This window comes from Python bivittatus, unplaced genomic scaffold (genome assembly GCF_059951505.1).
Source record: "Python bivittatus isolate LINGU-HERP-01145 unplaced genomic scaffold, Pbiv_v1 ctg000340_np1212, whole genome shotgun sequence".
Classification (NCBI taxonomy): Eukaryota; Metazoa; Chordata; class Lepidosauria; order Squamata; family Pythonidae; genus Python; species Python bivittatus.
Window position 1 is genome coordinate 15,759,846 of NW_028277056.1, and position 15,045 is coordinate 15,774,890.

Below are 15,045 nucleotides of genomic sequence, written 5' to 3' on the forward strand. Positions count from 1 at the left end.
CCAACCCAGCTACAGTATCTAGCAGAAATTCAGGTAGGGAGGCAGCTACATAGCAGGGAAGCTTCAATCCTATTTGATCCCTAGAGCCCAATTTCACTGTGTCGCACATCTGGTTATCTGCGGAGCAGCTCCCCTGAAAGCCACAAGTGTCTCCCAGATAATTGTAGCCTGCGTGTGTTCAGTCATACAATTAAGGTCTTAGGACAACCATTTTCATTGCAAAGATCAAATATATTTATCATTGTTCACAAGTGTCAGAACTGTAACAATAACTGGGCTTAAAAATCTCAAGAAACACATCCTTCTGAATTTTGATTAATCAGGTTTATTAAGAAAAAAATTATTGCATAAGAATTTTAATGAGTGCTTTTGCTTTCCTAATGGAACCTTAAATACCGGCAATTCAATATTGTTAGCTTCTTGCTGGCTTTCTCCTGTCCTTTTGCTTAAGATAGAAAGAGCTTGTCTCTTCTGAGGTGGGCCAGCCTGTACCTGGATATTGTTTACACAAGAGCTGCCAGCCTCTTTGTCAATGTGAGAACCCATACTCACAGCAAATGTCCAAGCACATGAGGCAGATGAAATGAACATACGGTAAATTACTAATAAGCACTTTATTATGAGACGTAACTACAACATTACAGATCTTGAAAGCAACACACAACACATTTTCAGAGATGTCTGTTTAGGTGTCCCTAATGCACAGACCAGGAACATGCAGCCTTCCAGATGCAAATCCTATCATCCTTGATCATGGGTCCTACTAGTTCAGGTGAATGGGAGTTGCAGAACCAAAAGTTCCCCACCTCTGTTCTAAAGGTACATCAGAGTCAGAGGACAATCCATTTCAGAAACTGTTTGCAACACTGATGTATAATTCAGTCATCATTCTCCCCCAAGAGGGCTCAAGACGTCAGTTTAATATTATTTTGGATCCTGACTGTTGTCTCAATATAGTAAGATCTATTACCCAGTAGCCATTCCACCAACCTCTTGGTTAGAAGAAATGCAAAGGTTCTTTCCCCAAAGCTCCCCCCTAGATTTTAAAGCATTACTGCCAGTATCTGTCCTAACCTGACCTTTCATTGCCAAGACATTATTATAAGTAGACATGTTTAAGCTGGTTAACAAATATTTCTACTGAAGTCATTAAAATCCCATTATGCTTTAATTTTATGAATAATGAAAAGAGAAAACTGGAAACATGATGATTCATCTATGAAATGAGCTTTAATTTTAATTTTTTTTTAATAATTGCTTTTCTGTTTCTTGGGTGTCTGTTTTTGGCAGACATCCGTTTCGCCAAACTAAATGAAAAGCCAGATTTGCAATGCTCCTGTTAGCTAAAGGCCTTCAAAATGGGAATGTATAGAAGCATTAACTAGATTAATTCATACCTTGGCATTTGCTTTTGTACCAGAGTTGAATCTGGTAACAATTGCAAAGGTCTCTTTTTTGTACAGACATGTGGAAGTATGATACTAGACAACACTGAAGAAAGTTCCACGCTTTCAGTAGCAGAATGTGGAAAACCTATCTGATCGGTCAGTGTTATTAACAAAAACAGAACATTTCCCACCAGGTTTAAAAAAGAGGGGCCATTCAGAAAGTGAGTAGAGAATTAAGATAGCAAGGTGGTGAGTTTGTTTTTGGCACACTCGTGAAGAGCAAGACAACTGCTGAACATGGGGTTTAACATTTGCCCAATTAAATCCAGAGAGTCCAGTTGGCCATTGAAACTTTGCAACAGACAACAGAAAGTTGATTCTGGAACTAGTAGGACATTAGGTGATTTTCTGCTCCTGTTGATGAGTGCAAAGTGGCAAATATTTAGCCTGGAGGACTTACAAACTGCCTGGCGCTTTGGTAGAAGTTGGACTTGGAAAGCAATCTGATCTAACCCATCTGAGAATATGACACAGCTTTAGGACTATTCATTTTTTTGGCCTGGGGCCCAAACTGTGCCTTAAATTGAGACTATCAAAACAGCTCCTTTCTGTAATTGTTAATAGTAAGAGGAAGGAGGAGAGAAGTTGGTACTGCAAATCCCAGACATGTGCCCAGAGAAGTATTCCATTTTCTTTTGGCTGATTATATGCCAAAGACGAGTGAAAGATCTGTGCTACTTTCAATCCTAACATGCGTCGATTGTGTGCCTGTACAGTGGTTTACAGCATTAAAGGAACCAATTTCTATAAATAAAGGTTTGCAGAAAATATAGTCTAATACTGTGCCAAAATCTGCCTTGCAACTTCTCAAAAATATCTATCTTGACCAGAGGGGCATTTTTTCCTACATTATTCTAGCTATGCTTGAGAATTTCAGTGTTCTTGTGTTAGGGTTTCTGAGCTTATTATAGAGGTGGTGGAAGCTGATACAGCAGATGCTGTTTTCTCTTTCCCATTTTTCCCATTATTCTAAAGCTTCCATGACTGCCCACAATTCTAGTCTGACAAGTCCGTGGGAAGAGGTTCCCCATAACGACTTCCCTTGAGATTTCATGGTGGCGTAGACCACTCACAGAATTGATGGTACAGCACCAGTTTAGATGGCTTAAACCTGCATTCTCCCTTCACCTATAGGAGCATGGGTTTAGCTCTACGCACCGGAAAGGGGGGAGTGGAAAGTGCTAAAGCTTGAGCTTGTAATGGGTAGAAGGAATAACCTTGAGGAACAGGAGGGAGAACCACAACCAAGACAATAGTCACATAAAAGCAATTGGAGTCTGGACCAGAACTATAGCCTGAGAAAACGTCTCACACAAGACCCTCCCTAGTTCTCACAAAGATAAGAGGAGGGTGGGGGGAAGTACATTCAGACTTGCAAGATTCTGTTACTATAACCTTACAATATTAGCATGCATGACTTTGGTTTCCTAGTCTGGTCTACCTCGAAGAGTTGACAGAGCTCTTGAGCAAAACTTTTTTTTTTTAACCTTTGTTCTGGTTTAATTGTTTGAACATATTATAATTCTTTATAAACTTATAATTTAATAAGTTTATATTATAAAGTTATAACTTAATACATTTATAATATTATAAACCTTTGAACAGCCCAGGCCTACTTAGGTCATGGGCTTTCATGATTGAGATATGAATGTCTCTGGAGAAGAAATCAGCCACAGACTGCTACCTACCATTAGAGCAAGGAAATTGCTTCAGGCAACTGATTTTGAGTATCATGAAAAGAGAGCATGTTTAAAGTTATTTAATGTAGATTTATTGTATTATCTGACAAGTTGGGGGAGCAGGTTGTTCAGGAAAGTTGAGGCAAGGCTATTTTTCAACTTCTTTATACCATGCAGATAATGCTGATCTTGTAATATGTATGGTACATTTTAGGTAACATTAGAGCACTGTTTTTCAAATTTGACAACTTTAAGATGTGTGGACTTCAACTCCCAGAATTCCCCAGCCAGCATGGGGAGTTGAAGTCCACAAATCTTAAAGTTGCCAAGTTTGAAAACATTGTATTAGAGCACTAGAAACTTGAAAAAAGACTATTAGTGACCTCGTGTTTGTGCTGTAGTCCTACTAATGTTCTTAAAAAAAAAAAAATCCCACATATTCTTCCTCCTTTATCTTTCAAAAAATATTCCTAGACATTTATCCTTCTTTCATCCCAAGCAGCTAAGAGAGATGTATGCCTCCTTTCCTAATACAGGAAAATGCTAGTGACTTCTCCAGCAAAATATTTTTATTGTGCACATTTTTAAAAATCAATCACAGCCACATTAGTTCATTTGGGGGGCGGGGGGAGAGGACCGACCTAAACCCATAGCAAATAATAACCTTTTTGGGATCATAGTTATTTTGATTTTGGGAAAGCTGGAGTATCATAGGTATTCTATGGTATTACTAGTGGTTAGATGGATCTGGGATTTATGTGTGAGAGATTCCTATTAGATTCATATATGGCATAGGGAAGAGGACAATTTTTCTCGAAATGTATGGCCTAATTTAGGTTTTAGCATATTTTTTACTTTACAGGATTTTTTACTTTAACTCTGACAAGGTATTAGATGACCTCTAGTGGTAACAACTTGCTATATGTCTTATAATACACGTTTTCCCAACAAGCATTTCTTTAAGCATTCAACTGTGCAAAATCCTTTGAAAAAGACGTTTCAGGATGCATGGGAGCACCTACAAAGCATCTCTTTTTAAAATGGTAAAACTGGTGACTTGCTTCCAGGCTGGGCTTCTGAAGCAGTCTCATGAGCCTGGGAAAAGACATGTCTGTCAATTTGAAAAGAGGTGCTGGGTTGGCCCACGTCCTTTACATTATGAAGCATTTCCACAACTCATGAGTAATCTGTGAGAAAGTGGCTGAAATACCTGATCTTTTCCCAGGATTCTTTAAAGTATTCAGAAAGCCAGGCTCCTTCCATAAAAGACTGTTCAGTAAAAGCTAAAACTGAAGCTCTGTTTTGGGTGAATTTTTAGTAAATTACATGCAGGCAATGTTAGATTTTGACATGTTGAAGACAGAAATTGCTGGACTTTGGCACATAAGGAAATGGGAAATGATGGATCAGGGCAGTAGTTGCTATTTAAGACATCGATACTGATCCTGAGTCAAAAGTGTCAATAAGACAAAATCTGAGAGTTGACAACCTTAACAGAAAACAGGAAATGGAAAATAGGAAAAGGAAAAAGAAAAAACAGTTAACTCAGTGACAATTTAGGAATGCCACCACCAGCTTAAAAAAAAAAAAATCATTTTGTAATACTGTATGTTCATATTACAGAATCTTTTGCTCACCTAGAACAAAGTGTTAATAGTATGTCTATGAGACATTCCTAGGAAAAGGCAGTTGTTTTAAGATGTTGCAGATGTTAGATTTGTGTTCTTGCACACGCTGGAGCACTTTTTTGGAGAATGAATGTTGCACAGTCCCAGTTAACAGTGGCCGAAAGATCAGCACATTTTTTAAAAATGGAAACTTACATATTGTTATAATCCTAATCCATATCAGAGGCATAAAGAGGGAGTAAAGAATCCAATCAGGTTATTCCAAATAAATGAATGATACTGATAGACACTAATAGATTTAAATGACAAAACCTATTTTCTAAAAAAGGATTTTTTTTAGAAATTTTAGAAATCATGGAAATCATTCTTACAGCACACTGTAGCCTAGCTTTACGGTCTGCATAAAAGTGATGTTCTTTTAAAAAATGTCTCAAACCACAGATTTTGGGGAGCTGACAAGTGAATGTTGCATCATAACCATCTAATCCAATTATCCTGTGACAAATACAAGAAAACAAAGGTTGGTATGACACATCAATGCCGGTGCTCAATGTAAAGATGTGGTTTACATGCTGACATACAACCTCAGAACAAAGGTTTCTAACAAGCACATTTTCAAGAAACATATGCGAACAACTGGCAGCTGCCAGATTTTTAAAAAAATCTCCAGAGCTGGAGTTTGAACTGAACAAACCCCTGAATTACAGATTTATAAAATACAAATATAGTTTTGTCCACAAGACGTTTTAGACAAGTTGCCATTTCTGATGCTAACAGAATTTTTGTATAAGGATATAAAATCATGTAAGTCTGATTCCAGAAAGCAAAAAGAATAACGCAGAACCTTTTAAAAAATGCTGAATAAAACAATAATTAAATTAGTTGAATCATTAAGATGTTAGAGGTGGTGCCATTGAAAAGAATTACTAAAAGAAGGAGCGATGAAAACAGTTGAGTTCAATTAATATTCTGTTAGACAGTTGAACAGCTTGTGTAAGTTCTTGGCACAGGTATTTGTAGTAGTACATTTAGAGCACAGTGGTACCTCGGGTTACGAACGCCTCTGTTAACAAACTTGTCGGGTTACGACCAGCTTTGGCCGCAAAAATTTACCTCGGTTTGCGAACTCTGCCTCGGATTACGAACCAGATCCGCGGCCATTTTCCCTCCTGTGACACGGTCTGCGGCCATTTTTCCGCCCTTGACATGTGGTCCGTGGTTATTTTCCGCCCCTGACACGTGGTCGTAGGGAGGGGGACTCTCCCTCCAAGCCGCCTCCCTGTCCTCCACGCCAGAATGGATTAACGGTAATTACATTGAACCTTATGGGGAAATTTGCTTCCAGTTGCGACCAATTCGGGGTGCGACCAGAGTCACGGAACGAATTAAGTTCGTAAACCGAGGTTCCACTGTATGTCAGAAATTATTAAGAATTTAATGGGAAGCTGCTTGGCATTATCATTAGCAACATTCTTTTGAAATTCATTTGTTAAATTAACCCATGATTAACCCAGACATACATTTGAAATTTCAGCCCCAAGAAGTACCTGATCTGCACTTAAAACTAGCTGCTTTATAAGGATTTAGCAATACTTCTCATTCTATTGCTAACAATTTTGTGCATATTTTTGGTTAATGGACATCTCAGCTTTTCTGGTTCCCAGTTTTATTGTTTTGCATAATCTGAATTAAAAACCATCAGGATTTTCCATTTTATTCAATTTCTCCACGTTAGTACATTACAGTGGTACCTCGGGTTACGAACGCCTCTGCTTACGAACTTTTCGGGTTATGACCAGTTCTGGCCGCAAAAATTTACCTTGGTTTGCGAACTCCGCCTCAAGGTACGAACCGGATCCGCGGCCATTTTCCGCCGTGACACGTGGTCTGCGGCCATTTTCCGCCCGTGCCACGTGATCCACGGCCATTTCCCGCCTGTGCCACATGGTCCGCAGCCATTTTTCCGCCCATGCCACGTGGTCCGTGGCCATTTTTCCGCCCTGCCGCGCAGTCCGCAGCCGTTTTTCCACCCTGCCGCGTGGTCCGCGGCCGTTTTTCCGCCCGTGACACGCGGCCGTTTTTCCGCCCTGCCGTGTGGTCCACGGCCGTTTTTTCCGCCCTTGATGCGTGGTCCGCGGACGCCGGAACGGATTAACGATAATTACATTGAACCTTATGGGAAAATTTGCTTCGGGTTGCGAACAAATCGGGTTGCGACCAGAGTCACGGAATGGATTAAATTCGTAACCCGAGGTACCACTGTATATACATGTACATAATTGAATCTGGAATCCTGTCTTTATGTCTGTCATTTTTAAAACTTTTCTTATTCTTTTTCAAAATTGCGTTTTGGACAGAAAACTCCTGCCAATTGGTTGTATTTTTTTTTTCTGTGACAAAGTTGCTACATCTTCCCTCTTACACCTATTTAAGAGGACCTATTTAACAGGTTCTATTACCCATTATTTAGTAACAGTAATATTTTTAGTTGCTATGCATTTATACCTACTGCAAATGTTTTTTTGTCTAACACTGCCCACCCCTCATCTGCCTTTTACTCTATATTCCACTTTAATACATTATTTGTTGTCTCTATTCCTACATTAGCTATGTTTAACTGCAATGTATACTGAACATTTCTTTCTTCTCACTAGCTTTAACAATCATACATCGTATTGCCTGATTTTCACATTATTTATTCTTTATTTCTGTTGCAATTTTAACCTTTACTTCCATAATTTTCCTTTATTCCTAATTTGCCATGTGTATTATTATGCTACATTGTTTCAACAGCTTATTTTTTAATAGATACTTTGAACCCTAGTTTTATAAACTTAATACAAAAAATGACCAGAATGTCTTAAAATATTTCACAGAGATGGGACTACAGTACAATAGGAGACAGGTATTTCTCAAAGAAACAAACAATAATATTAGAAATTTCCTGAGCTTCAAGCAATTTCATCTGCTGATTTTGAAAGAGCAGAATGGAATATATTTTCTTAACTGGTTTCCATTTTCCTGTAGAAATGAACGATAAAGTAACGTATCCATTGCATTTTAAATCATATACCACAACTTTAAAAACCAGTCACTAAACAGTTGTCCTAAATCCCTGAAATATGGTTTTATTATAAGAATAGTGATAAAACCTCAGAGAAGCTACACAGCAATCTGATATCTTTGTAATAAAAAGATGGCATAGATGAATACAACACTTTATTGATTACCTTGCTCCTATAGAACTCATAACTTGAATTTTAAAAGGATGTTCTCTACATTATTTGTGTTTTCCTGATTTGTATCTTTCAACTTGAAAACCTGAGAGAAAGATTTTATAAAGCACAGCCTGGGAAATTGGATGCTAGGAATAACTAATCATTCTTATGCATATTTTTCTCAGACATCAGTTCAGTGTACACCCAAGTGGCTATGCCCAGAATTATGCTATAGCCTCATTATGGCCGGAAGGGAGGGTAGGAGGAGGAGTAATAAATACATGGTTCACTCACAAATGTACATCTCTAGATTGAATTTCATACTTTTTATTCCCCATCTACATCAGAGAATGAAAACAAGCACTTATTTCACTTGGGGAAATAACAATATTAGTGCCAAATCTGACTGCAACTCCCATCCAAGATAATATTTGTCCATTTTGAAAAGTTTGGTTGAACATAACTCATCCGAACCATAGCTGTTCCCCAATAAGGCTTATATCAAGTATTCAGGTTGTGAATATTAAATACACCATGCAATCAATCTCTTTGCATGCCTTATCAAGGCATTTGAAACAATTTTCATCTCTGCAATACTCATCTGAACATGGGGGTTTTTTTGCTGCCCACCTGTAAAATATCTAGTGTCTAACCCTTAGAAATCCATGATTTTGGAAATCATGAAATACCTTGTATTGGTCAATTATGTCCTTTGATTAGAAATGCTACATCCTGGAAACTATGCAAACTGGAACCACCATCAACTTCAATTTAACTGACTCCACAACAATTATGTCTAAGTCTACATAGGACTTCCTAAAAAAAGGTTTGGCATCAATCATAAGTGGATCTCAACACATCCACCAAAAAGAACCTGATAAACCAGGTAAGTAGAGAGGGCTATGGAAAACATTTCCTAAATTTCTGAAGTATCATAGGATACTTATTAAGAACAGCAACTGAGTAAGATCAGTGAGTATGAGGTATTAGATATACTTCCTCCCACAACTTCAAACTGCCCTCTTCTTTTGCAGAGAGCCAAAGAACAGCAAACTCCATTATGTAAGATCATCCCTGCTAGACAGCTAAAAAAAATTCTGCAGCTAACACACGATTCCACATGCTCTCTAACATCTCCCAGCACCAGAAAGATTCTTAAGGGCTGTTAGTGACCAATAAAAAAAAAAATTAACAAAAATACCTAGAATGCACCATATAGACAAGAGACTATCTTGTCCTACCTGAATCTGATTATACTGTGCACAACGCATTTTCATTATCCTGAGACAGATACTACCATGTTTTACCTAGTATGGTAATCTCTAAGGACCATATCATATCACAGATGATCTTATGATTCTGCTGTAGAAGGTGAGATCTACATGTTTCCTGAATATTCATCCATTACCTATTACCTGTTCTCCTACATATAATTTGTTTCACAAAACAAAGTAAGTCTTGTAAACATTTATACTTGGCTAACCATATATATTTATTTGATTAGTCCTTGGATGTTAATCCGTTAGTGGTGGCTAGCTATATATCATGTGAATGTAGTGCAACTCTTCCTAATTTTAGAATGACATGCATATACCTGAAAACAGGATAATAAAAACATATATTCTCCACATTTGGAGATGGAGAGGAAGGAGAATCATAATTTGTTCTCAGCATAATGCACATCAGAAGATCTAGCTTAATTTTCCTATTCTTTAAGATTTAGACCCATATATAACAATTAAACACAAGTGATGTTTCAGGTTTTACAACTGTTTTGTCAAAGGCATCTTCCTAGTACCTCTGAGGGGGGGGGGACCCAGGTCACTATGAATGTTCTATTAGGAAAAAACAAAACAAAAGGAGGAAGTAGGATGTGCTGAGAAATTAATAAAGGCTTTATCTCCACATAAAGCTGTTAAGTTATGGCACAAATAATAGAGGTGTTTGCAAAGCACCAGCCAAGGCTTAAGGTTAATCACCCTTCCTAAAGGCATTCATTCCACAAGAACCATCATACCAAACTCATATTCTACTACAATTTTAACATATATCTGGAATTCAGTCACTCAAACTGGACATTTCTGATGCATTCTACAAATTTTTGGTTTTGAGTATAGGACTCAGTCATATTCAAGGGATATCCTTCACGTTTTAAGACTGTTACAAATCTGAATCTTTATTGTTCTGAAATGATAGAAACTTAAGACAAAAACCTCCAATTTTCAGTCTCAGAAGTGTGGTTCAATGCCCTTTTCATGTGTAACAAGGCTTCCTTTAAAAATAAAAGGAAAAAAATGACTAAAGTTCATAAGGATGTGAATGCAATCCTTGGTTTTGAATCAAGTGTTTGTAGATTGGGCATCACAAGATCCAGCATTCTCTTCAAAGCTGCTCTTGCTATGATGCTTGGCGATCCTTTTGCCATTCCACAAATTCATCAAGGAGAACAGGCCCTGGGAGGGAGAAATGGCAATTACAAACTGCAGTATTTCATAGGAATTCAGGCTTTTTGTCAGTGCTAAAGACAACATACTCAAAAATGGATGACCAATCACTTTTAATTAATTCATTAGCTTTTATGCTACTTCATTCATCTGACTCTAAGGCCTAGGAGCCATCTAAACAGACAAGAAAGCAATCTAAAACTATCACAACCTTAGGCAGGGCAGTTTTTTTTCTTAATTTGATGCTGAAAATTCAGAAATTTGACATAATTTTGTGATGTATGGGTTGGCCTAATGAACATATTGTCCTAACATGTAATTTAGACTTTTTTCCCCTCATGGCTAACACATGATCTTTGTGTTTTTGCAGAGCCAAATAATGTAGCTTAAAATATGCTGACATGTAACTATTTTAATTAGTTCTAATTTTTTTTAAAAAAAACAGCTGAAGCAGAAGGCAAAGCAGGCAAAGAGTTCTTGAAACATTGATCTATACTGTACTACTCCTGAGAGAAAAGGTGGAAGGTGGACATTAGTTGTTAGTGACAACTCTAACCAAGCTTCATTGACTGTGCCTCATGTTACTTGCCAATATATGGTACTCTGCAACTACACTGCCAGTCTATTGCTAGCAGATATTTTTTTAATACTAGGATTGGCAAAAGTGTTTAATTTTTTTTTATTTTAAGCCAGAAAAAAAGATGATAATACTTCCATCTATGGGAAAAAAATCAGAAGACAACAAGCCTTTCTTTTTTCAATATTTACTGCTATTGAATGAATCATAGTCCAGTCTATCCACCTCAGAATTAGGCCTTGTCCATGCATTTGCATTGCACCTCCCATTAGTAAATATTCAGAATTGGTGGCAACTATAGATTTTGATTGGCTAGAAAGACAAGCTAACATGTATGGGCTCCTTTGAACAGAGATTATTAAGCCTTCTGGCTTTTTCCCTCCATTTCTATGTGACAAGTAGCAGTAACCAAAAAACATTTTTAAAAATATTCTGTCAGAACCTGCATCACTCAAATGTCAATTTAAAAAGCTATAGCAGTCAATGGGTGTTTGCTTGATTTGATTCTGCCATTTGTAGAACAACCCTGCAAAAAGATTTAGCAGAAAAACAAAATGGAAGGCTGGAAAACAAAGTATATGCTAAGTCAGCTTGCAGAATGAGAACTCATCAGAACTGAGTGGAATTTAGCTCCAGGTAAATATAGACAGGATCAGTCTGTAATAAAGTTTACAAAATGAATGCCCTCTGTGCTGGAAGGCTGTTCTGCTCATTCCTCCAATAAACCCAAGGTAAGATAAAAAATAGCAAGCATTTTGATACTATATTCTTCCATTAAAGATTTAATCCACCTGAAATTTGAGAAGAAATCATTCTTTGATTTTACTATGCTTTTCCTTAGAAAAGTTAAAAGCACCCGATTACTTCTGCCCGTCCCATCAGAGAGAGAGAACAAGGGAGGCATGCCATGGGTCCCGTCAGTCAGGGAACTATACTTGGTGAGCCTGAGGAGGTGGGCCTTCTCTGCCACGGCGCCTGTCTTATGGCACATTCTCCCCCCCAAAGTGAGATCATCTCCATCCCGACTTATTTTCTGGAAGTCCCTCAAGAACTGCCTATGTCATCTGGCCTGGGGATCTCAGGGGACAGGTGAAATCTTGAGATGGCTCCTTTGCTGATATAATTCTAGTGTGTTTTATGCTTTTTTTAAAAAAAAAACTTTTTGACTGCTTTTGACATTTTTATTGTTTTTATATTTTTTTTGCTGTACCCTGTCCAGAGTCACTTCTTGTGAGATGGGCAGCCACATACATGTGATAAATAAATAAATAAAATTTCATAAATAGAGTTATATATATATAGCAACCAAAACTTACAAAAACCATTTTAGGTTATTAAGAAGGTGGTGAGATTTTAATTAGAGTGCCCTAGAAGAAATGGATTATCTAGATCCCTTTCAGTCAATGTTCAGGCTTGGGCATAGAATGGAAGCTGCACTGATTGCTCTGAGGAATGATTTTTGTCAGGATTTGGATAGGAGAATGAGAGGCTGTACTTGACCTCTCAGTGGTGCTCAATACCATCAACCATGGTACCTTTTTCAACTTTCTGCAAGGGTTGGAAGGTCAAGGGCACTGATTTACAATGGTTCTACTCCTTCCTAAGTAGATGTGCTAACTGGGGGGAGGGGTCAGTTCTCAGGTTCCCTAGGATTCAGCTCTCTCTTCCTTCTTCATGAAGATCTGCATGAAAATGCTAAGAGAGATCACCTATGATACTCAGAGTACACTATGATACTCAGTTGCACATCTCTACACTAGACAGGACTACAGCTACCAAGGAAATCTTGATGCCATGTCTGGAGGCTCTGGGGGCCTGGATGGAGGGAAACAGGGTGAATTTGAACTCCACCAAGGTGGAGCTATTTGACCAGAAACGATCTGGTTCTCTATCTGCTCCAGTTTTAACTTTGGATGGGGCAACACTTCCCCTGAAGGAGCAAGCCCATTACTTGGAAGTCCTCCTAGACTTACGTCCACTACTGGATTCTCAAATGAAGGCCATGGCCAGGTGGGTGGGGGGGTCTTTGCCCAGGTATGGTAAGTGCACCAGTTATGGCTCTATCTGGAATGGGAGGACCTGGCAATAGTAACTCATGCCTTTTTCATCACTAGACAACAGCAATACACTTTACATGGAATTGCCTTTGAAGACCGTTAGGAAAATGTAGTTGGCACAAAATGAAGCAGCTTTTGTGCTGGTAGGTGATACCCACTACTGAGATATTGTTTTTTGGGAGGTGCATAGGATTTCAGTAGGTTTGGGGAAGAATTAGAAGTGCTGCTTTAATTTACAAAAGCCCTACGTAGCTTAGTTCCCAGATATCTTCAGGACCATCTCTTTTAGGTAGAACCAGTCTAGTCAGTGTGCTTGTCTGTGGGGATGCTTGCTGTTCCCGACACATATGGGTTAAAAGAAGAGAAGGCCTGGTAACACTATTTCTCAGTGATGCCCTCACCCTGTAGAACAGCCAACTCTGAGGCCTGGCTGGCATCTACCCTGACATCTTTCCAGAAGACTGACAAAACATGGCCTTTTAATTATAACTTACTGCCATATAGACTAGGTTTGTTGTCATGGTTATCATTACTATTATTTTTTATTCCACTAATACAATTGCTTCTTGTTTTATTGATTGGATTTTATTGTGGTTTTGATCTATTTGTACTGTAAACTGTTGAGTTGATTCAATTCAGAAGCATAGAAATATAATAAAAAATAACAGTGCATACACGCATGCACACATGCAGCCACTAAAGACCAAGATATGTGCAAAGTAAAGCACATGTTGTCTATATTTAAAGATTTTTATCATCTGGATAGAAGGCCACAAGGACCTGGAAACATAATATAAACATACTTGAAAAGGCAACTGCAAATCTGGTATAAAAACAGGCCTATCCTTTCTTAACATAAGAAATAACAGCCCAAAATATCAAACCACAGTATTACTTAGGCATGAAGCCCAAGCATGCAATGTCCCATAATAAAACAACATTTAATACACCAACTTAGCATAGTTACTCAATATAGTGTTGGGAATGCCACTGTTTTTTTGACTAATTCATATAGACATGAAAAATCAATTAAACCAGACTTTAAAAGTTCTGTGTATCCTGAAGGCACTACAGAAATGAGTATGTTCAATAACTAAATGTACACAGCTCCAAAAGCAGATTAAAATGAGATGTAACTCAGATTAAATTTACTCTTAAGGCACACTGCAGCACTATATTCTCATATTCTGGAAAACTAAATAAGTTTAAGAATGTCTTTCCCCATAAGTAAAAAATACACCCCTAGACCAAAACATGCTGATCAGCATGTACAAAACATTTTTTTGTACAAAAACAGCATTAATTGGCTTTGAGTGCTGTTATTCTTACATAAGAGCCCAATTTTGTACCCCTCTAGAGAATCTAAATAACATCCAAGTATAATACTGTATGGGTCTGTTAAAATGTTGACTTGTTCCAAGCTCAAAAACAACCATTCTAACTATTCCAAGCATGAAATAAAACTTGGATCTTTGGGGAGGCATCATTTGTATTCTGACTGTTCTGAGTACTGTAATTGGGCTGTTGTTTTGGGGCTTGTGACAGGGCTGCCATATATATATCATACTTTTCCCATAATTTATTGACTTATATTGGACCTGTTGATGAGGGAAGGAAGTGTTGAACGTTGAGAGGACAGAAACAGTAAATCACCCAGCCAAAAAAAAGAAGGTTGATTACAACTGCATCTCTTACCAGTCTGCCTAATAAGTTACTTTTTTGTTGTTGTTGTTTTTGGTGGGTTCCTTCTGTGTTGTGCTATGCTTCATTTTGCATGCAGGTAATGCAATGGTCTATGTGTCAGTGTATTAGTTTCTGTGAAACACAAATGTCACCAATGCTGCTGAGATGACTACATTACTAGTAAAATGTTGGATTGGTTGACTTCATAAAACGTGTGTGCAAGTGCACCTTGTGCACGCTTGTTTTCACGTTCCCATATTGTTATTAATTAAATGTGATTCATTTAATTTAAGCACCAGCAACCATCCCAA

At 37.9% G+C, this 15,045-nt stretch overlaps 1 protein-coding gene across 2 annotated transcripts in view; it reads right to left on the reverse strand.

Annotated features, from left to right (window-relative positions):
* Positions 1-215: 215 nt before the first annotated feature.
* DCUN1D5 (defective in cullin neddylation 1 domain containing 5) overlaps positions 216-15,045 on the reverse strand; it is a 36,579-nt gene continuing 21,749 nt past the window's right edge. The window contains exon 9 of one of the 2 annotated variants that reach the window (XM_088140622.1): positions 216-10,426. In XM_088140622.1, coding sequence (XP_087996748.1) covers positions 10,371-10,426 — 56 coding nt within the window. In that variant the 3' untranslated portion in view covers positions 216-10,370. The remainder of the gene's footprint in view (positions 10,427-15,045) is intronic. The other variant, XM_088140621.1, reaches the window with a different exon arrangement.